Source organism: Notechis scutatus, chromosome 1, assembly GCF_049901735.1.
Source record: "Notechis scutatus isolate UNSWTSFEM ecotype Mainland chromosome 1, rNotScu1.2, whole genome shotgun sequence".
NCBI lineage: Eukaryota > Metazoa > Chordata > Lepidosauria > Squamata > Elapidae > Notechis > Notechis scutatus.
Window position 1 is genome coordinate 222,022,615 of NC_142009.1, and position 22,682 is coordinate 222,045,296.

General features: G+C 36.1%; 1 protein-coding gene across 2 annotated transcripts; it reads right to left on the bottom strand.

Annotated features, from left to right (window-relative positions):
* Positions 1-1,798: 1,798 nt before the first annotated feature.
* Positions 1,799-22,680, bottom strand: ERCC3 (ERCC excision repair 3, TFIIH core complex helicase subunit). Of its 2 annotated transcripts, XM_026665497.2 has the most exons (15): positions 22,545-22,680; positions 21,540-21,745; positions 20,587-20,823; positions 19,711-19,760; positions 18,981-19,116; positions 18,510-18,671; positions 14,293-14,497; positions 13,610-13,924; positions 12,644-12,828; positions 11,888-12,090; positions 9,315-9,411; positions 9,006-9,123; positions 6,989-7,107; positions 3,831-3,983; positions 1,799-2,209 (listed from the first exon to the last, which is right to left on the bottom strand). In XM_026665497.2, the coding sequence occupies exons 1-15, from the start codon at positions 22,561-22,563 to the stop codon at positions 2,075-2,077; spliced, it is 2,340 nt and encodes a 779-aa protein (XP_026521282.2). In that variant the 5' UTR covers positions 22,564-22,680; the 3' UTR covers positions 1,799-2,074. The 2 variants fall into 2 exon arrangements, with proteins under 2 accessions (XP_026521282.2, XP_026521283.2); XM_026665498.2 differs by lacking the exon at positions 1,799-2,209 and having other exon boundaries at positions 3,844-3,983; positions 6,989-7,109; positions 9,007-9,123; positions 22,545-22,655.
* Positions 22,681-22,682: the final 2 nt, after the last annotated feature.

Genomic DNA, 22,682 nt, shown 5'->3' on the forward strand with positions numbered 1-22,682 from the left:
CAAATTTGAATAACGTGTAACATATAGGTCAATGAATAAACATTCATTTCCCAAGATTACATTCTAGATGTGGGTTAATCATCTACAGTACCTCCAAAAAATTGTCAATAGAATTATTAGCTCCATTAAAATCAGGTTTTACTCTTGTGCCTAGTTTTGTATGTATATCTACTGCAGTTACCAAAATATTTCAATCCCATGTCCAAAGGGAAAAAACCAAATAATTGGCCTAGACATTCAAAATGGGAAGAATACTGGTATTTAAAAATTAGCTTATGCCACTATCCACAATTCTATTTTGTTATCACATAGAATCAGCAAAACCAGTAAATTAGTAAAACTATAGAACCATTGTACCAGCCGATAATTAAAACCATTAGGTTTTAAATGTTTTGCAGAAATCCCATTTTCAAGATATTTCTGGAGGGATAGATGCAAATTACAAGGTAAAACACTGCTTCAGGTGCCTTCTCTCTTCATCTCATAAATGTTGGACATACTAAGCCTCCCCACCTAGGATAATGTGTACTGGAAGGGTCAGTACCTTCTAGATATCATCCTGAATTTTCTTATTAGGAAAACATGTAGGACTTGAAGAATTAAAAACCACAATTTTGACCTCCACTTAAAACATATAAAGCTCTGTCCACTTGTATTTATGACTGAAATGAAAATCTATACCTACTGCAGCTTCTGAAGTTTTCAAGGGTAGCCTCATCTAAAACAGACTGAAGTAATTATTTTAATGGTTGTAATTACTGTTTTTAGATGTTTGTTGGAACATGTTTAGATATACTGAAGATAATTACCAGAACATCAATATGGCCATGCTCATAATAAATTGCCAGAAGTCCTTTTACTTCTAATAGATTTGTATTAGAGATAAATCCAGAAGGTATGCTATCTTTTTTCTCTATAACCTCATAATGGTCCCTCAGTTTAGGTCTCACCCTTTCAATCACTATTCAGGCAGAACTCTTTGAAATCAACAGGAGTTGTGTGTGAGTAATGATTGTTGGACAGCAGCTTTTGTAATTGCTTTCTCACTCTTTGAACTCAACTCTTATCAAGTTTTTTTTTTTAAAAAAAGCTTGGCAATTGTTATTATAGGGTTTTACTTTACTAAGACTGATCACATCCCAAGCTGCCTCCCACTAAAGCAAGGAAGGGAAAGTTTAATTTGTTTTACTTGATGTTAGCTTGAGTCATAGTGACAGTCATTCTTCATGTTTGTCTTTGTGCCTTTTTCTGACAGCTGGGTAACTTTCAATTTAATTACTTCTGTTGTATACATATTTATCAAACACCACCAAGGGAGAATATGTCAAATGAACTCAGCAGTCATGTCAAAATGACATCTTGTCCTTTGACATTTTCTAATTAAGAAAAGGAAGTACACATTTTAATATGAGATGGGAGTTTATGCAGTGATGAACTTAAAAATTTAAAGTGAGCTGGAATGCTAAAAACTACAGCATGTATAGTGTGTAGTGCACTGCCTAATTCTTTACCTATTACTGCAGTATAAAAATAGTGAGACTGAATAAACCTTAATCCTAGTACAAGTATCTGAATTTTTTCTGAAGGATGAAGAATAGCAGCCAAGTATCCTTAGCAGATGTCTGCTTGTGATTAAATATTTCTACCCTTTTTTCATCACTAGTCTTTCCAACAACTCTTTCCAATAACATTTTCTCAGCTTTATACTTTTCCTACCTCCCAGCCCCAACAGCTAGGTTAAACCACTATACAGTATAATTTAAGACACCAGAATAAATCAGGGATAGGGAGATGAGAGTCTTTTAATATAGAGTATTTTTATTCAGTGCTTTCAGGTATTTGCATACTTTTATGATCTTCTTACTACAAATATAAATATAAAACACATTCACAAATATTTTTAAGAATCTCTGAAACTATTAAATAAAAATAAAGTTAATAGTATTCCCAGAATATAGAATACTGAAATGATTATCTTTAGTTGTGAGCAAATTGCTTATTCCATTTCCTTAATTATGAAATAATATGCAATTTTAACATTTCTTTTTCTAGTAAGCGATATAATGCATTTTCCTTATTTCCTAAAGCGTTTAAAAAGTGGGTGAATATGTTTATTTGAAGATGCCTTGCTTCGTGAGGTTTGATATTCCATGTAAACTGTATCATCTGCTCCAGACATGGAACTCATTGTGCCATAATGTCGGGATATCTAGAAAAGAACATAAAAAATTAATTTTATTTACTTATTTAAAGCATTTATTTATATACATTTATATTTCAACCAACTGAACCAACTTTGGGCTGCTCCCAATCAAAAATTAAAAGACGTATAAAAAGAATTAAGAGACATATAAAAAGACATATAGAATAATTTCAAATGACATTTTAAAGGACATCATACCTTCTTTATCAATAAGACTACAGCCTTTTTCATGCAAAAATTCAGGTTACAATAAACAGGCGCTCACAGCTAAGTACTTTTGCATAAAAGTCACAGATAAAATGTCATTGGAGCATGGGCAGCTAGGATAAATCACTTTATAAATCATTTTAGGAACAAAATATATTCCTAAACAACCAAATTAGTATAGACAACAAAGTTTAATTTATGAAATGGAAAAGTTTTGGTGCAAAAGAGGGCTAGTGATAAACAGGCTGAAAGAAGGGAAGGGAATTCTACACATTTTTTCTTGGTATGCTGCTTTCCATGTTATTTTGGAAGACTTCAGGAGAAAACCTTTGTATGGTTTAGACTAGAATAATTATGAAACAATTCAGGTTACAAAAATGAAATTAATCTGAATTTTAAATAATTAGGAGTGCTACAGGCTGGCAGCATTTCTACTCAATGCTAAGATTATGACTAAGATTAAGAAAACCAAACTAATGCCATTTGATACAACAACTGACAAGTTGAAATGGCAGACAGCTTTTGTCATTTAGACTCATTCATCAACAGCAAAGAACGGTCAAGAAATATGTCATAGACTAGCACTTGGAAAAGATATTTCAGATACCAAGAAAGATCAGAATCTTATAAGCTATGGTATTATCTGTGACACTTTACAGAAGCAAAAGTTGGGATTTTAAAAGAAACACTAACCATAGCCCTCAGCCATTGAACAAGGTGGTTAAAAAATTGCCCATGTGATTGCTTTGTTCAAGAACTGCAATCTCTGCACTGAGTTGAGGCAGGTAATCCTCTTTTTTTCTAATGTTCCTGCAGCCTGCCAAAGGATTTTTCTCTCTCCTCCACACACAGGGGAAATCCTTTGGTGAGCTGCAGAAATAGAACTGAAATTTTGAAGATTTTAGCTTCTTTCTTGAAGTCCATGGAATTATTTCAGCTCCCCTCTATCGCCTCTGCTTGTAACCTTCCCTGGTGGCTTCCACCACTGGCTTTCTGGGGAAGCAGGCAGGAAAGGCTGCAAGTAGCATTCATACAATTGGCACTTGGCAACCAGTTGTAAATGTGAGCCAGTGGCCAAGCACCTGAAATACATTTTACAATGTCCAGAAGCACTTCATGGGCTGTAAAGTACCCATTCCAAGGCTGTCATAAGTTGAAGATCACCTGTATAGTGGTGTTGGGTACACTGTCAGAAAACCTGAAGGAGAAAGGGAATTAATGCCATTGTAGCAGACAGGGAAAAGTCCTAGGCTATAAGCCAAAACATTCCCTTGAGTGATAAATGTACAATTGTAAAAAGATTATTGGAGAACTATATTTCGTTTTCCTGCTAATATAAAATGTTCTTCGTTATGTGATTTAAATGATGCCCAACTTACAATACTGACTCTGGGGTCTTGACATAATAATAACTACTTGCCTGAGATGACTTTGAGCCATATTCTCCTGCAACCACCTCTTCCTCAGCATCCAGGTCAGAAGCTTGTAAAACTTTTTGGAGGAGCTGCTGCTGCTCTTCTTTGGATGAAAACATAAGTTCTTCCTCTTCCATACCTGCAAGTTTAGTAATTACCTGGAAACAGGAAGAGATAGTATTATTCAATTCCATTCTTTACTATTGTTTGGTCTCAAGGGTAAAGTGCCTATACTGAGTCTTATTTGGGAAATTTTAAAAGTTGAGAAAGATTTTAGTGGGAAACTAGCTCATACTGCATTTGCTTCTAGGGCATGGTTCATACTATCAGCTTTTCAAATGCTGCAGCACACTAGTTATTTTGTTACTTTTTTCCTTGATTTTATTTCCCTGATTAAAATGAAGGAAAAAATGAAAGATTACACTACATCACTACACTTTCACTACATCATCCTCTATGAGCCCCAGATTTTATGGATTTATGGGCAATCTAAGTGCCTTTCTTAAAGTACATTTAAGTGTGAAAGTAAGATCTACCCCTATGGTGACCATTTCCTATTTGCTTATGGGAACGCATATTATCATTTCTTGTACATACTGCCATCATATTCTGAAAAAGGTAGAACAGTATGTGTTATCGGGGTTACTCTGAGAAAATCCCCTTTTGCCAATGGATCATTGATTCAAGGAGCTGTAAAATGCCCATGATCTAACATGCATAAATAAATTATCTGCAAACTTACTTTCTTCCTATAGGTGTTTTATAATTTAAAGTTTAAATATTCATTTCAATAAGCACCTAATCAGGAACATCATGATTTTAGAAACAGATTATATAATGGCAAAATAATGAAAAAAAGTGTTCAATATGTTGATGATCTCACTGACTGTGTATTATAGGTCCAAATTTTTGAGAATTCTACAAATCCAAAATAATCAAAGATTCTATTTTTTATCATAATACAATTTTTATCAGAGCGTGTCTAGCTTTACAGACAGTAATAATTTGGCATCTGATGAAGTGAGCTATAGTTCTAAAGAGCATTTTCTTTTAATATTAATTAGTTTGAAAAGATGGTAGACTTCCAGGTTTTGGTATGATAATAGTTAACTATGCATAAAATAAATCTGAACTGTCTGGGTAATTCACTAGATACAAGTTATAAATAGGGCCCTTGCGTCCTAATAGAAACCACAAGAGTACTTTATACTTTTCCACAAGAGTATAATCTTATCATCTAATATATTTATTTTATGCATTTGCCCTAAAAACAGCTGTTGTGAAGACATTAAATGCACTAAACTTAGGGCTCTTTGGAGTTTAGGGACAGGTTTTTTTTAAATTTAATTATCTTACCACCAAAAAAAGGAGGCATCAGTACTTCAAAACACAGTATAGGTTTATACTAAGAATCTAAGTGGAATCTAAATATGCAGCCCTTTTGTACTATCTCCTTATTTGGATCAAATTCCTAAAAAATTCCAAAACTATAACATAAAATAACAAACTAGTAAAGTGTATCTCTTAGTTCTTTTGGTACAACCATTTTTTCTTAATATAGCTAAAGAATTTTGGTATATAAATATAATATTTGACTTACGACCACAGTTGGGCCCAAAATTTCTGTTGTTAAGTGAGACATATATTTAAGTGAGTTTTGGCCCATTTTACTACCTTTCTTGCCACCGTTAAGTATATCACAGCAGTTGATAAGTTAGTAGTCCAGTTGTTAAGTGAATCTGTGTGCTGATGACACCAACTCTATATTTCCACTCTTGGTGACCCAAGTGATGCTGTGACCATCCTTTCGTGTTTTCTGGAGGTTGTGGGAGCCTGGATGGGGGACATCAGGCTTCGACTGAACCCTGTTAAGATCAAATGGGATCCAGGACTTTGTCATCTTTGACTCTGGATGGGGTGGCACTGCCCCAGAAAGACCCGATCCGCAACTTGAGGGTTCTTCTGGACTTGCAACTCCTGCAATCACAGCTAAGACAGCCTTCGCACAACTTCATGTTGTGCACCAGTTGCGGCCTTTCCTGGACCAAGATTCTCTGCTTTCAGTCATCTAGTCCCTAGTTATTTCACAGCTGGACTATTATAATGTGCTCTACATCGGGCTACCCTTGAAGAATATTCGGAAGCTACACCTGGTGCAAAGTATGACAGTGTGGGTAGTTTGGGGGGCTCCAAGAATGGCCTCTATGAGACCACTGTTCCATGAGCTGCATCAGTTACTAGTCTGCTTCCAGGTGTAATTCAAGGTATTGGTGATCACTTTTAAAGCCCTTCATGGCATGGGTCCATGCTACTTGAGGGATCATCTCAACCCACTAGGATGGCCCGTACCATTTGTGCTGGCAGACAAGATATGCTGCAGGTCCCATCAGCCTGATTATTCCGGCTGATGGGTTCGGGGGGCGGACAACGGGGACTTTGCTGTTGTTGCTCCTGCCCACTGGAATATCTTGTCCCCCCTGATGTGAGGTTAGCCCCAACCCTATCTTTTCATAAGGGCCAAAAGATGTGGCTCTGCCAGTCGGCTTGGGGCGCCAGTCGGGGAATTTTAACTTTTTATGTTTTAATTAATAGCATTTATAACTATAAGCCGCCCAGAGATATCTTGTGGTAAGATGGCCATTACATTTTACAAATAAATAATAAATAAAGCTGGGTTTCCCATTGACTTTGCTTGTGAGGTCACAAAATATGACCTTGGAACGTAGCAATGGTCATAAATATGAACCAGTTGCCAAGCATCTAAATTTTGATCATATGATCATGGGGTTGCTACAAAGGTTGTAACTATGAAAAATGGTCATGTCACATTTTAAAGTGCTGTTGTAACTTTAAACAGTCACTAAACACCATACTGTTGTAAGTTGAGGACTACCTGTATACAATTTGTCCTATAGGCAGAAACATAATTACAATGCAACAGCTGTTTCCCTTAAAATAATAAATTTAAAATATTTAAATTTTCAGCCACTATAATAAAAATATTGGACCTCTAGTGGCACATTGCTTAGACTGCAGTACTCTCAAACTCTGCCCAGTCTGGAGTTTGAACACAGTTTAAACAACAAATATTTGAACATTAGAACTTAAAAATTAAAGCCTGTTCTTTGTTCTCAATTCTGCAAATTACAAATAACAGAATTACCTTAAAGCTGTAACCCTGATCTACTAGAAACCTTTGACGCTTCGTAGAGTATGCCATTTCTTGAGTGTCCTGAGAGACCAAAGAATAAAAAAAGGCATTGTATTCCTCTGCAATCATTCCTGACGGGAAAAAAATAGCAATGGAAGATTAGCTCACATCAAAGCAAATCAAAAATTTCAAGAAAAAACAAGTTTTGTTGGTTTTTTCTTGTCTACTGTGAGAGGAAACCCTTAACTCTTTACCGTGCCTATGCTTCCTAGCTGTGTACCTGGTTTGTACTGCTTCTTATATGACAGTATATTAAAGTGCAAGCTTGATAAAGGCGCAAACTAAGGGAAAATTTATAATCTGCATTGTGTAATACTTAATAGTTGCAAATTAATCAGTTTTGGGGCTATTTTGGACATAACTGTCTGGGACATTACGAGAATATGGAACCAAAAAGTGCAGATGACAAAGAGTTTTTCAGATAAATGCCAAGCAACAGGATGGCACAGTGAAATGAGGAAGTATCCTGGTAAGATTCCAGAGGAACAGAAGAGATGAGAGAAAAAGAGTATATAAGGGGTTTTATCTCAGATCATGGCCACTGGCCATGCTTATTCCTTGCTGGACTCAGACATGACAGTGGACCTCATTGCAATGGGTTGTTAGTAAGCATTATCTTACTGAAATGTTGTTATGTTATGATGGCTGTTCATGTTCCAAATTGTTCATGAAATAAACCTCTGATCTCAAAGTAGGTTTTATTGCCTGTGGTTTGTCTGTGTTTCTCTTTTACTGAATTATTTTTACGACACTACAAAAATTTCTTCCTAGCATGCTATAATTAAGTATACTGATAACAATATTCAAATTTAAATTTATAGATTAGCAAAAGAAAACCCCAAACGTTTCTCAGCTGTGTTTTTTTTTCTGTTAATGCAAAATGCAGCTGATCTGGGACATGACCTATAGCAGAATGTATTGCAGCAATTTTGCTCTCTGAAGAGGAGCAGCAGCCTTCACCCTGAGCAGAAAATCCTATCATTTCTCTAGTAAAGTGGACATACTTCCAAACAAAGCATTTTTCAGCCTCTCATCCCCTCCAACTTTTTTTTAAATAAAATATATTGTGTCCATCTGAATCCAGAATGCCTCCTTGAAAAAAAGATATAGAAGACATTGTCTCACTTTTCTTACATTAAAATAATACTTTAGAATTATAAAAAGTTCGATGGAAAAGGAAGCCCCCAAGATAGCAAACCAGGTATCTATATATAAAGCTGACACTCACATGTCAAATTGGGGGGCCCATTTTTAAAGAATAGAAAGGATGTAATTTATCAGATACAGTTTGCTTAGCATAATTTTAATGTTCTTAATTTGGAAATTTGTGGAATACAAAAAATGCATTTTATAAGTTCTAGTAAGTTTTTACAACAATTACCCTTTGTTGTAATTTAACTGCTGACAGGAGTACTTTGCACTAAAACCCCTGGGAATCCTTTAGCAAACAGGCAGAAAGCGCTTATATGCATTAGTCTTAAAAACACACCTCATACTCATGTCATTATTGCTAAATTTATACTTTGGCTGGTCAAGCTGCTAATGGAATACCTCAATCACACTGTTTCCTTTGGGGTAGTGTGGCATGAAAGAATATTTGTCCAATCCCTAATCCCATTGTAAAATAATACTACAGTGGTATTAGAATTTTGGCAAAGCTGCCATCAAAGTTCAATCAGAATAACCAGTCTCTTTAACATAAGATCTACTACATTGTATCTTTAAAAAACTAAAAATATTAAGTGTTGGGAGGAATGATTAGGCAGGAAAGAGAAAAGGAGCAATGACTTCCTATTGAAGTGCTTTTTATAATTACTTTTGAATTTTGTCATAACCTGTGACCTTGAGCTGACAGTGACAAAACAGGACAACAGAAAATTGTATGTGCTTAGCCAGCTAAATAACATTACTTTCATGCTTCAGTGTTCCATTAAAATTACAGAATCTTGCAACACAAGACTCAATTTACCTTTTTTGGCTCTTAAGACTCGCCCCAGCCTCTGAGCCTCCTGTCTTCGAGAGCCCCCATGAGATGAAATCTGAATGAGAACATTGGCTTCTGGCAGATCAAAAGATGTATCACCAACCTGTAAATGCATAAGCACCCTTTAGGAAACAAACTATAACGTAGATAACCAAATCTTAGTAAGACACATTAGCTTGTGGCCAACAATGAAAAACATATGAATATGAAAAAGATTAAAAATAATTTACAGATTATTCAAAATGAGTGCTGAACCTAATGTAGTCCAATATCAAACAGAGCAGCATGGATTACCTTGGAGATAAAGATGGTATTGATTTTGGGATTGTGTTTGAAATTCTGCAGTATTTGCATTCTCTCCCCCTGTGCTGTAGGCCCATAAATGTAAGGTCTAAAAGAGACAATATGCATACATATAAAGGATCAAATAGTTATATTTTACTTCCTGGATTCAGGTACATTATACAATCTATTATATTATGATTAAAAAGATAAAAAACCACAGCAATATGCTTTCACTATGTAATTAAACTACTTTTATAGAAGAACTTTCCTTTTTTTGTAGCATTTTTCTCTCTTGTTTATTTTTAGTTCACTGAATTAGTCCCACTCATTTGGAGACAAATTCATTCTGTCAGACACCCCTCCGGCCACAGAAATAAATCCTGACAGTTGTAAAATGTTATGTTCTTGATGTGTGCCTCATGACTCAACAGATCAGTGGGCGGAATATATCTACTAATCCTACATGAAAGGAGAGAAGCAGCTGTTAAAATAAAAAAGGTATTTTCTTCAGCTGAACCAGTGAACTTGTACTTAACAGCTGTGTTCTTCTTTCCCCTTTCCCCTTATATCTGATCACATATAAATTGCACTTTTGAATTAAATTGTTCTGGTCTCAAAATAGTTCACTGAGAGCTACAGCGAAAATTAACAATCAACATATCTTTTGCGGCAACATAAATAGATGCTACCAGAGCAAGGTGGAAGTATTCAATCAAAGATACAATCTAAGATGTCTGATAAGTTCATATGATATATTGAAATAAAATAAGAAGCTAACACAATTCAAAGTAAACATGTTTAAAAACATGCATCAAATTTGAAATATATAAATATCCAATAGAAGAGAAAGCAAAGAAAAAGAAAGAAAACTTAATATACATGAATATAAGCTTGAAAATAAATCATAAGCTGAGAACTGATGGTCTCTCTGAAACTTCCATGGAAATATGCTACAATATTAATGAAATAATTTAAAATATGCTCAAAGAAGGCTTTGAAAATTATTCCAGAATACAAAGCCACCTTAGGAGATTTAGGTTCAAATTTTAGCTCACTGATAAAAGCTCATTAACTGAGTTTGGGTTGGTGGTTCTCTTTCATCCCAACCCACTTGACATAGATATTGTTGCAGAAAAATTTGGAAGAAAAAACTGACAGGGAAAATATATATGTGCTGCCTCTGGTACTGGAGGAAACATAAGAAAATCAATCTAACAAGTAACAACCAAAATGTTCTTGTTACAACAGCAACTACTATTTAAAAGAAACAAAAAACACATTACTACATAAAACAATCATACTGTAGCATTTTTCCTTCGAGTTTCTATCTTGAATGTATATTCTGCCTCTGATGCTAGACTTGAATAATGGATTTAAATACTGCAACTGCAAACTATTCTGGCAGTGAAAGTACCTTGCTCTTCTGCTGTATAGGTTTTTCAAATGCTAACTAGTTAAATTGAATTATGTGGCATTGGTCTTTAAAATGCTGAATAACACATGGCAAATTGTGACCAGCACTGATGATGTTACCTAGTTTGGGTAATGAAACATCTCGCAAGAAAACAAGCAAGCTCAGAGAGCACCGAGGATGCCTTACAATCTTACATGGTAAATTATTGCATCAACTTATTATTTAATGTTCTTCTCAATCAGAAAATAATTATTTGTTCTTCAGTCACTAAGTCATGTTCAACTTTTTGTGATCCCATGGACAAATAGCATGCCCTTCCTCCACTATCTCCTGCAATGGGCCTAAATTCTTGTTCACTGTGTTGATACTATCTAACATCTCATCCTCTGCTGTCCCCTTACACAACAACAAAACCAAGAGATTCTTAAAAGCCTATTCGTATTGCAGTGTTTTAAGTTAATGTCCCCATTATCAAGATTGAATTTAGATTGAATTTACATTATCACATTATCATAAAACAGCTTTAGAGACCTTTTCATAAATTTCTCAACAGTGAAATATTCCTACTGCATATACGATGCAAAGATATTATATATTACAATTTGGAAGATCAGGAAAGTATATGAGGTGCATGGATCCCTTAGTTGTGACCTTTGGAGACCTTCCAAAAGTAGCCACAGAATTCTCATTACTTATTGGGGCAAAAAAGGAAATTGCCTGAGGATATAGATTTGTCCAATTACTGCCCCTTTCTGGAATGCAGTCCTTAACACTTCAAAGGGCCAGTATATATCCCTTTGCTTGCAAAAAAATTACGCATTTGTACTTATATGTAAATAGATTGTTGATAATTGAGTGCAAGAGCCTCCTGTAACTTGCTTCTGTTGTTATTTTCTTATTGAGGAATTCTACCAATGAGAAAATTTTATCATTTCTGAAGCAACCTCAAGAAGCACTGTAGCTTATCTGTCAAGAATTCTTTCTAACTTTTTTTGTCCCTGGTTGACAATTAACTCCTGTAAGTTCATGCAAATGAATATATAAAAAGTAATAAGTAGTACTATTGATTTTAAGGATTTAATATGCAAAGTCACAAACCTGGAAGAAGTCTTTTTTTGCTTCTGATATTTATTAAACACACAAATATCTATAATTCATTAATACTTACTTGCCCAGTCTAACAGCATACTCCTTCAAAGCAAACACATTGTCAGCAAAGACTATGATCTTATCATTCCTTCGTTCATGGAATTTAATCAGGAACTGGCAAGCCCTAAATTTGTTTGGGTTCATGGTATAGAGCAATATCCGCTTCTTTGTTTTAATAGCTACATATTCTCTGTAGAATTCAGGAGACATTGGACACCAAACCTACAATTATAACCAATAAAGTACAGGCTGTATTAAGAATAGCTCAATAAGTTTACATCAGAAATGTGACAGGGATAAAAGTTTACAAGATTACCCTGTATGATAAGAAGAAAGTATTTATGCTAGCAGGAAAGATAAGACAAGGGCAGATATTTGCAGCCTTATTAAAAAAAACATTTCTGATTATTTAAAAACCCATATAGAACTATTATCAACTTCTGATTCTATCCCTAGCAGCAACTGACTAAAGAAAAGATGTTTCTTTTCCCTGTTGAAGATTTTTCCCTCAGATAGAAGATTCAGGGAAAGTGTGAATTATGGAGTAATGAACTGCAACAGGGAAACAAGAAGACTGAAATTATAAAAAACAACATGAAGACAAATCAAGCCAGGATTTCTAAAACAAGGCACATGCAGAAATTTTAGTTCCAGTATCAAATGATCCAGAGTTTTATACCCCAATTGTAAGTTAACTGAGGAAAATATTGCTGCTGGAGAATATATTTGCTGAAGTCTCTGTAGCACAGCTAGCACTGAGCAAAACATTCCTTACCTCAGCACACTGGACTTTAGCAATATAACCACTATTTTGCAATTCCATCCAATTGGCTTCATAGAGTTTAGGCCCAATCAGGAAATTCAGGTCTACAATTTTGTCATCTTCTCGGACAAGAGTGGCTGTTAATCCAAGCTTGCAATGGGCCTGAACAATAGTGAGCACACGCCTGAACATTTTTGCTGAAAGAATTGTGCAAAAAGGAATGAGATCCTGTCTGAGAAATATTTTAAAAATATAACACTATGTTAATTTTTCATGCCATAAGTGATATTAAATGAAGAACCACAAGAGTGGCTGTTAATCCAAGCTTGCAATGGGCCTGAACGATAGTGAGCACATGCCTGAACATTTTTGCTGAAAGAATTGTGCAAAAAGGAATGAGATCCTGTCTGAGAAGTATTTAAAAAATATAACACTATGTTAATTTTTCATGCCATAAGTGATATTAAATGAAGAACCATTTGAGAATCATACTGAATTAGAATCTTACATTAAAGTTAGATGTGTTTAATGGATTTCCATGCATATAATCTATATGCATCAGTTTTGTAGCAACAACTTAACAGTATTCTTCATCCAACTCATTTCACAAATTAAATCTACAGAAATTAAATTAAACAGTATCAATTCAGGCAAATCATTGCTAAGTTGGCTAATATCTAAATCCATGCACTAGGTTTAAACCATACTGGGATTTTTTTTATTCTCCACCAAAAAATAAAAAACTGCAGCAATTATCATTAAGTACAATAAAAGATGTATTTTTGATGCTTAAAAATGCATCAAACTGCAGCATTCATGCTATTGTTACTGTTTCATTTTACATTAGATTCATTATAAATGTATACTACTTTTTACAAAGCAGTATTGTCAACGTATTTCAAAATAATCAGGGTTCCTATAATTCAGTTATGAAACCTGGGCTGGGGCAAAAGCAATAGCCTTTAAGAGGGTCTTTACCAGGTATGGTATGCACTTCATCAAGGATCATCAGACCCCATTCTTGGCTCTTCAACCATTCCATCACCCTCTCTGCTTCCCATGACCTCTTCGTTGTGTGCCCCAACATGGAATAGGTGCTGATAGCTATAGAACAGCCAATTGGCTTGTCTTTGGCATCAGAAGTAAATCGGCAGATTTGGCTATCGTCAATGGTAGACCACATCTTGAACTGGGCTTTCCACTGCTCCACTGAGACAGCGGAATTACCCAGTACAAGGCACCGCTTACGGACAGTGCAAGCTGCTGTTACACCTACAAGCGACTTGCCAGCACCTGTAGTGAATGAAACAAAAATTTGTCAAAACTTTGCATGGAATGTATTACTATCCAGAGAATAAATAATAGAATATTGAGCCAAATATGTCCCTCTTAAAAGAGCTTTGAAAACTCTAACCTGGTCCCTATAAAAAAAGAAAGACACCAACATGGTCTGAAAGCAACTCATACCACACTGTTGCTGAAACTAATTATAAACTATGTATAAACTGTACAGAAATCTGTACGAGATTCTCAGAGTGCAAGAGGAAGAAATAAATATGGATATCCCACAAAATAAATGTTACTTTTACCAGTATTCTCTCAGAATCTAATCTGTCAGGTAATTTAAAAAAAAACATTCAATATCAGCAGAGTCCACTCACCACAAGGCAAGACAATAACCCCAGATCTAGCACGACCATTCCCAAACATTTTCCTCAAACTCTTCTCCTGGTATGGTCGGAGAACAGCTGTGGGTTTCAAGTCTATGTTAATATCTGGATTCACAGAATCATTTCTAAAATCATATTCAGCAAGCAGAGGGTACTCCAGATGAATGCAACGCTTCTGAAGCTCTTCAATCATTTCCTAGAAATGGAAACAAAAAGGTAGGAGGGTCTTTTGCAGTTCTTCTGATCTGTTATTCATTTAAAGCTATAGGAAAATACTGAATTTTTTCCATAAAGTTTGAGGTATCAAGTTGCACTTTAACTTTCTTCTAACACACACACATTAGAGCAATGGATCATCAGTCACAAATCCAGAAACATTCCCCATACTCTTGAAAAGATTTCATGAGTCACAAAAGAAATGCTTTACAAATATTTAAGCAAATATATTTATGTATTGTACTGATATAAAAAGTTCTACACCCTCTTAATTTGAAATTGTTAATTTGGTTGAATTGCCGTATAGCGTCTATCATGTTCAGTGCTTATATGTATAATAGATGTTCCTATAGTGACTATGTGGGAAGAAACACTTTATTATTATGGCTTCACATCTTAAGAACAGAGGATGTAATGCAAAGTGGTGTCTGTTGAAGTCCTATAGGAATGCTGAATATCTAGAACTCGTGGTGGAGCAGATAGCAATAGCAATAGCAATTAGACTTATACACCCTTCTCTAAGTGGTTTACAGTGTCAGCATATTGCTCACAATAATCTGGCTCTTCATTTTACACACCTCGGAAGGATAGAAGGCTGAGTCAACCTTGAGCCAGTGAGATTCAAACTGCCAGATTGCAGGCAGCTGGCAGGCAGCAGAAGTACCCTGTAGAACTGCAGTCTAACCACTGCACCACCATGGCTGTTCATATTCATACCTATGAATTTTCTATGATGTTTTAATGGAAGCAATGGAAGCAATCAGGAAGGAGACTAGTATCACAGAAAAAGTCAAGGATTTCTTCCTTTAATTTCCTATTAAAGTTACCTACAAATTGTGTATGTAAAAGCCACACTGTATTTTATGTGTTTGTAAATGTTATTGAAATTTTTAAAGAATAGGACTAATACAAACTACAGAATAAGAAAGATGCAAACATAGTAGAAAAATAAGGATATAAAGCGGTTTCCAATCTTCTTTACAGTAATTTAAGCACAATTATAAATTGACCTTTCCCTCTATATTATGACTTTCTTCTTTCTCCATTCCATCCTAACTAATCATCAAAACAATAAATCATAAGTTTATTTTTTCTTTTTTATGCAAAAAGTCAAGGGATTTCCAAACAAGTCAATTTGACCATTCTACTATCTTCATCAATAATTCTCATCATAGATATTGCCAAATCTGTCCATCTTTGCACATACTTTGCTGCAGTTATCATATTTAAAAACAATATTCCATGACTTTTTTCCAACTATTTATTCATCGATCCCAAGAAGAAAAGTTCTGGTTTTAGTTGTATATTAATCTTTAAAATCCTCTAAATCAATGTATGCATTTGAACCCAAAATTTTCGAGCTATTTCTACATCCATCATATAATGACATTTCCTGTTCACATTACCAACATAAATTTAAAGTGCTTTTATGCATTCTAACTAATTTTTCTGATGTTATGTCAATAGTATATCATTTTATAAAAATTATCTTTAAGATTATAACTCAATATAACAGTATAAATTTCAATTTTTTTCAATCACATATTTCTCATCTGCCTATTATAACCAAAATTTTTAACCCACTTTATCATATATTCCTTGACATAAATCTTGACTTTATAATGTCACACATATATCGATGCCATCCACATCTTGGGTCATCTTCTTCTAACTATAAAAGTATTCTATTTGTCAGCAGCATTTACTCTTTCATCCAAACCAAACAATAAGCTGTGAAATACAATTTCAAATCGAGGAAACCTGGACTTTAGCAGAAATTGGCAGAGCTTAAATACAGTATATATCCTTTTGTCACTGTTTAAATCAGGGGTTGCCAACCTTTTGGACCTCAGGGACCACCAAACTCATAATTTTAAATCCCACGGACCAGAGACCCTGGGGAAATCCCCAAAAAAAAGTCTGCAGGAAAATTCACAGGATATCATCTTCAGCTCCGTTCTCAGGAGAAAACAGAGAGAGTGGGGGCTTTTGGCTGCACACAAGGAAAGCAGCAGAAGTCTTTTTTTCTCTCCTCCAAACTCCACAAGAAATGAGTCTTTGCCAGCGCAGCCTCTTGGAGCAGGATGCCTTGCAGGGTCCCAAAGACTCATTTCTGGCAGAGTTTGGGGGAGAGAAGGACAGACTTTTGCTGCTTTCCTTGCGTGCAGCCAAAAGCAGGAGAAGAAAGAAGCAGAAAGAAGCAGCATGGTGGCCAGGTGAGGTGCATGGGGTATGTGGGGCAAATTCCCCCCTCCACCCTTTTCCCCTCCCCTCACTACCCTGTGTTGTTTGCAATGCGATGCAAGCCTTGTGTTCCCGCAGGCCATGTGGGCGGTTCCCACGCAGCCTGGATTAATTGCTGTGGGTGGTGCTTTGGGGGTGCCATTTCTCTGCGGACCACAAAATTTTTCTCTGCGGACCACCAGAGGTCCCCAACCCACTGGTTGGCAACCAGTGATTTAAATGACACATCAATTGCCAAAATAGGTAGTAATAGAACCAGTCCGCGTGAGAGGTGAGTCAGTGGGGCAATGCACACGTGTGGGTGCACCAGCCCACCACTCTTGCAAGTGGAGATGTGGGCATACATGTGCGCCGCAATGTCACTAGCGTAGCCCAGTTCTTCTCTCCACCAAACCAGGCCACCAAACCACAAATGTTAGGAACTGCTAAAACACAAGCATCATTCGAGGTAAAATATTCACCTTTATCACAAATTCTCACCAACAGTGACAAAGATGGCAGTCATAAAGCAAATGCTATGGTCATTAAACAAACACATTGTTTGCTATGGGACATTTGTTGTTGGAAACTAAGTAAACACTAGTTTCTGGTAAAAATTTGTAATTCATGGTCACATGTCTGTGGGGCACTGCAAACATCCAAAAATCCAGGCTGGTTGCTGAGTGCCCCAAATGTGATCATGTGACCACAGAGGGTGTGGGGGTGGAAATTAGAACTTTGAAACTGGGTCAGAAGTCAGATTTTTAGGGTCTATCAGAACTTTGAATGGTCCACTATACAAGTGGTCATTAGTTGAGGGATACCAGTATTATAGTTTTTTTGTAAAAATCTACCAACTATCTACATTCTTTAATATTAAAACAAAATTCACACAAAAGTCCAATCCATCTGCCTGAGTTCCAATATTTGAAAACCACTTTTGCTAAAAAAAAATATTCAAAATTTACTGCCCCCCTTATGGATTTAATCATTTTTACGCTTTTTGCTAGAGATTTAATTCCTTTCAAAGTTTTTTTTCCTCCTTATTTAATCCAGAAAGAGTGTTGACTCACCAACTGCTTTTGTCCTATCCTTCTAATCAGAAGATCTAACTATAAATTGACTACATCCAATAGTGTTAAACAAAATGAAGATTGCAATGCAATTATGAGCCTAACTGAAGTCCCTCACTTCCAGCTGCTCAACTCACAAGTTGACCACAAAAACCTCAATCCCTGCTGTCTACTGACAAAGAGCAGTTGGGGGAGTAGAGATGGGATTCTCATGGTCTTTCCTTATCTGGAGAACTCTGCCAATATATGCTATCCACACTCATTCAGGGATAAGTAATTTGCCAAGGAACTTCACCTAGTTATATTGTATTTTCTAAGCTGCTTAGAATCAGCATATTAAAACCACAGGAATAAATATATTTTGCTAAACAGAAACAAATTATGTAAACATGCTTTTACTCCATTCCATAGATGAGCCTTCAATTTTCACATCACCACAGAAACTAGAGTGTTTGGGATTGATTCCTTTAATGGACAATGTTGTCGTTATACAGCACTACTAAGACTGGATTTAGCTGTAAACTGAAGTGTAAATTTGAAGGAGGGCTAGGCACAGAGATACAAAAGTACTTAAGGAAATAAAAGATTTAAATTGTCTGACATCTCACATCAAAAATAAGATGTTTTTATTGTATAAGTTCATATTCCATATGCTTTTATTAGGATAGTAAGGTATAAGTAAATTCATATATTTACCTGCTTCACTTCAAAAGATACAGTTTGAGTTTCCTCTTCCTCTTCTTCATCTTTATCCATTTGTTCATAAAATTCAAATAAGTCAGCAGGAACATCTGGTTTATTCTGACCGTCTGCCCCTTGAGAAGTTGATGGCCCGCTATTTTCACCAGACTTTGAAATCTAAAGCAGATAGATTTCTCAATGGAGCAGAGGAAAATGAGGCCAGATAGAAGCTCATTTTATCATTGGGATAGGAAAACAACACTTAAACAATGTATGAAAGCAGACTGTACAGATACAATAAACTGTAAATAAAGCAACCCCTCCCTAAGGATTAATAGTAGTGACAACAGACACAAATGTATGTGGCATATTAACCATACTGAAAAGGAATTCTTATAAAGTTTTTACATAATTGTTCAGCTATAGTTAGAGTAAAGCAAATAGCTCCCACACTACATAAAGGCATGGACCATAATCTCAACATACTGCAGATTTGCTCTTGAATGTTTCTGTTATGAGTTCAGTTTCTTCCCCCTCTGCATTTCTCAGGCGACACTCCCTAATAACTTGGTCCTGAAGAAGTTGCTGAATGACTTCAGGGTGGGTGCTTTCTACAAAATACCTAGCAAGTATTAAAAAAAAAAGGGGGGGGGGGGGAGAATTATACAAATAATTAATTCCACAAATGTTATAAATTTTTACCATTTTAACATCTTCCGTTTTAGAAACATGAGTTCCTGTAGGTTTTTGCAATTTATTCAGGTAATGTGCTATGCAGCTGGAGAAACACAAAGAATTTATATCTGACCATAATCCTTAGAGACAATGACCACATTCATAAGTCAGAAACTACACAAGTCACAATTTGAATGAGTGTACACTGGTTAGCTTTAGTTATTCTGTTATTTGGATTTGTTGCATTTTGGTTTTAGTTCCTTTGTTTTTTTCTGCAACCAGTTCACATATTTGTTTGTTTGGACCCTATCTATCTGATTCTATTTTACTCCTGTTTGTGTAGACATTGGCCCTCAAAAAGTTGCTCTTACTTTAACAAGCTATATTTGCATATAGTTCTGATCTAATCCAGTAAACAACTTATGAAAAACCAAGATTGTTAACTGAGATAGTATCAAAGCCAAAACTAATAACATGACACACATTTGAAAATGCCATACTCCATAACTCAGGGGAAAAAATCATGCAAGTAATTCTTTACCTGTTATGCTTCAGGACCAGCTTCACCTTTCCATAACTAACAGTACATAGCTACAAAATAATAATATTAATTAGAAATAGATGCATAAAATATATTTGTATTACACATAGAATTAGGTGACAACAGAAAACTTTCAGCAAGCTATTCCACAAGAAAAGGAAATCAAAACTAAAGGTTTGGCTGCAATTCATAAAAAATACCCTGAATATTTAGACCATACGATTTCATATACTTCCCCCCAACTTAGCATTCTTTAAATGCATTATATCAAAATGACTATCACCCAGATGGGGACAATTGGTGCTATAATACTTCTGGAGACCCAAAAGTTGGAAAGGCTAATTTAGCAAAACTCATCATAACAACTCTCTAAAGCAGGTTTTGCTACCTGTGCACGAATTTTAAAATCTATTGCCAAAGAAAAAGAACATTTATTGTGCAATGAACAGGATTCACAGTGTTCTTCTAGAGGGTATTATCAGGGTTAAAGAAAATATTTGGAAGGTCATAAATGGTCAAAAGTTTGTTTTCATAATATGATCCTTGTAAACTCCTGGCTGTGTTCCATAACAGCAGGTGGGAGAATTGGTTTATTACCATGAAAAAAAAAAACAAGCTGTTTCTGTCATTTACATCTATCTTGAATCAATCTTTCTCTGGTTGCATCCCAGGTTTTTTTGTCTCCCTTAATTATGCTGAAGTAAATGATCAAATGCAAATACTAAAGTATATGGCATATTTCTCTTTTAATTTCCAAAATAATTCATGCCATGAAGCTCTGTAACAAAGGCAGTACCTCTTATTATGTTTCCCACCCACCCCCAGCATCCAGCCCTTTATATCCTGAACATACAATTAGATAATGAATGAGTGTACCTTAATAAACTGAATGATTCCATCGGGCACACCAGTTTTACTCAGCTTTTGTAGATATTCAGTGATATCGCTGGTTTGCAAACCCACACTGACAGCAGCATACAGGGAATAAGCAGTCAGTTTATATTCATGGACGTGAGTAGGTCGACAAACTGGCTCAGCAATAGCCACAAGAAAATCCTGGGCATACTTGTAGACAGGTGAAAAGGCTTCTAAGAAGACATGGCCATCAGGAGCCTAGAGAAGAGACAAAAACTGTGAAGATGACCAAAATAACTACATGTACCAAAGCTGTTAAGTATGAGGCAAGGAAAAGAATTTCACCCTAATCAATTCAATGTTGTGAATGTATTTGTATTTCTGTTTTAGTGGAGAGGTGAGGGGACATGTGGCCTTTTAGATATTATCAAGTTACAACTCGCGGCATCTCTCATTATTGGTTGGTTATGCTGGCTGAGGTGGCAAGATTCTTGAACCCAGTCATTAAAAAGATGCATCTCCAAACCATCTGGAGAGGACAGTGATATTTTTCATAAAATTACCCAAAGAATGAATAAAAAGTTTGATGTAACATCCCAGAAAATTCATCCACAGAGCAAAAGTATTCCTTCTGCCTGCATGGGTGCTTTTTTGTTATTAATCCCCTCTCTCCCCCCCACATCCCCCACCATACAAATCACAAAGAAGCAGGCATCTCATCATAATAGAAGGGCCTAAGTTACAACAAATATTCCTTCCAGCTCCTTTAAAATAGATGAATATGTATAATGTGAAATACATAGAGAACTTGGGTCTTATTCAGCACATGAATCAAACAGGTGTGGAGATACTATTTATATGCCAGCTGACAGGTCCACATGTAGAAGCGATAAGACTAGGAAACAATAAACTATGTTTCCTTTCTTTGAACAAAACTTTTTTTTTTGAAAAGTAATGCATCTAAAAAGACTTACCACCCACAATGGTCGTGAGGAATGATCAGCTTTGAGTGGCATCTGGTTCCTGTAGTCTTTTGCACCATATTCATCAACTTTGGTCCCAGAATCTTCCACTTGCTTCCCTGCAGCTGACGGAACTGCTTCTTGGGACTCTTTGCCTGTAAGGTCATATTCTTCTTCCTCTTCTTCCTCATAGTGGCGTTTTTTCGATTTCTTCTTATCTGGAAACCCAACCGTAAACACACATGCAGTTTTTTCCTTCAGCGACATGAAAACACAAATGGTGCCATGCAAAACTTTGAGGGAACCATGAATGTCAGCATAGTTTTACTGGTTTCAGAAGTATATACTTTCTATAGGTATATAGCTATCATTTAAGGTAAACAGCCTGCCAAAGATTGCTTTAGCAGTTCCAAGGCTTCTTCCCACTTCCTATATTCAAGGAGTAAGCAGACAGCTATACAAATTATTGCCAGCTTTCCTTTAGATTAAGGCACAGTTAGTTTTACTAATCCGATGTGTTGTTTTTTTCTAAATAGAGAAAATAAAAACCATCCCAAGAGATACCGCATCTTAAATCTTATTAAAGGACTTGCCATGATACTCAGAGTTATATATATTCTGCATATGAAATTTTTCTATGGGAAATGTTGCACTTACAAAATATAGCAAAAGGAGAGGGGGAGAGAGACTATACTGTACAAAAACGACGTCTTGCTTTAACGAGATAATAAGCCGAGTACGTGAAGCACCGATTTATCAGACACCAGGACGTGCTGATTGTGGTCAAAGGCATCACCGCCACAAAGCTATCAGCTGGGCGTTACGTTTTGTAAGCATAAGAGAACCGGCGTTAGGCATGACCAAGGCAGGGAGGGAAAAGCAATGGCGCCAGGTCTTGAAGAACTTTCCCCGTCGAAGAAACAACGTCCCGAAGACGAGACTGGCTCCACGGACAGAAGCCAAACAGCTTCCAAGTCTAAGGAGACGAAGCCTCCCGAGAAAGCGCCAACGACCTACCTCGCTCCTTCTTGCCCATCTCTGAGGAGCTCCAGGCGACGCAGCCCCCCAGCCCGTGAGCGTCTCCCGTTAGCCCCACCGCTTCCGGAGCAGAAGAGAGCGAATCCGATTGCTCCTCCTCCGTGACGTCACCACGGG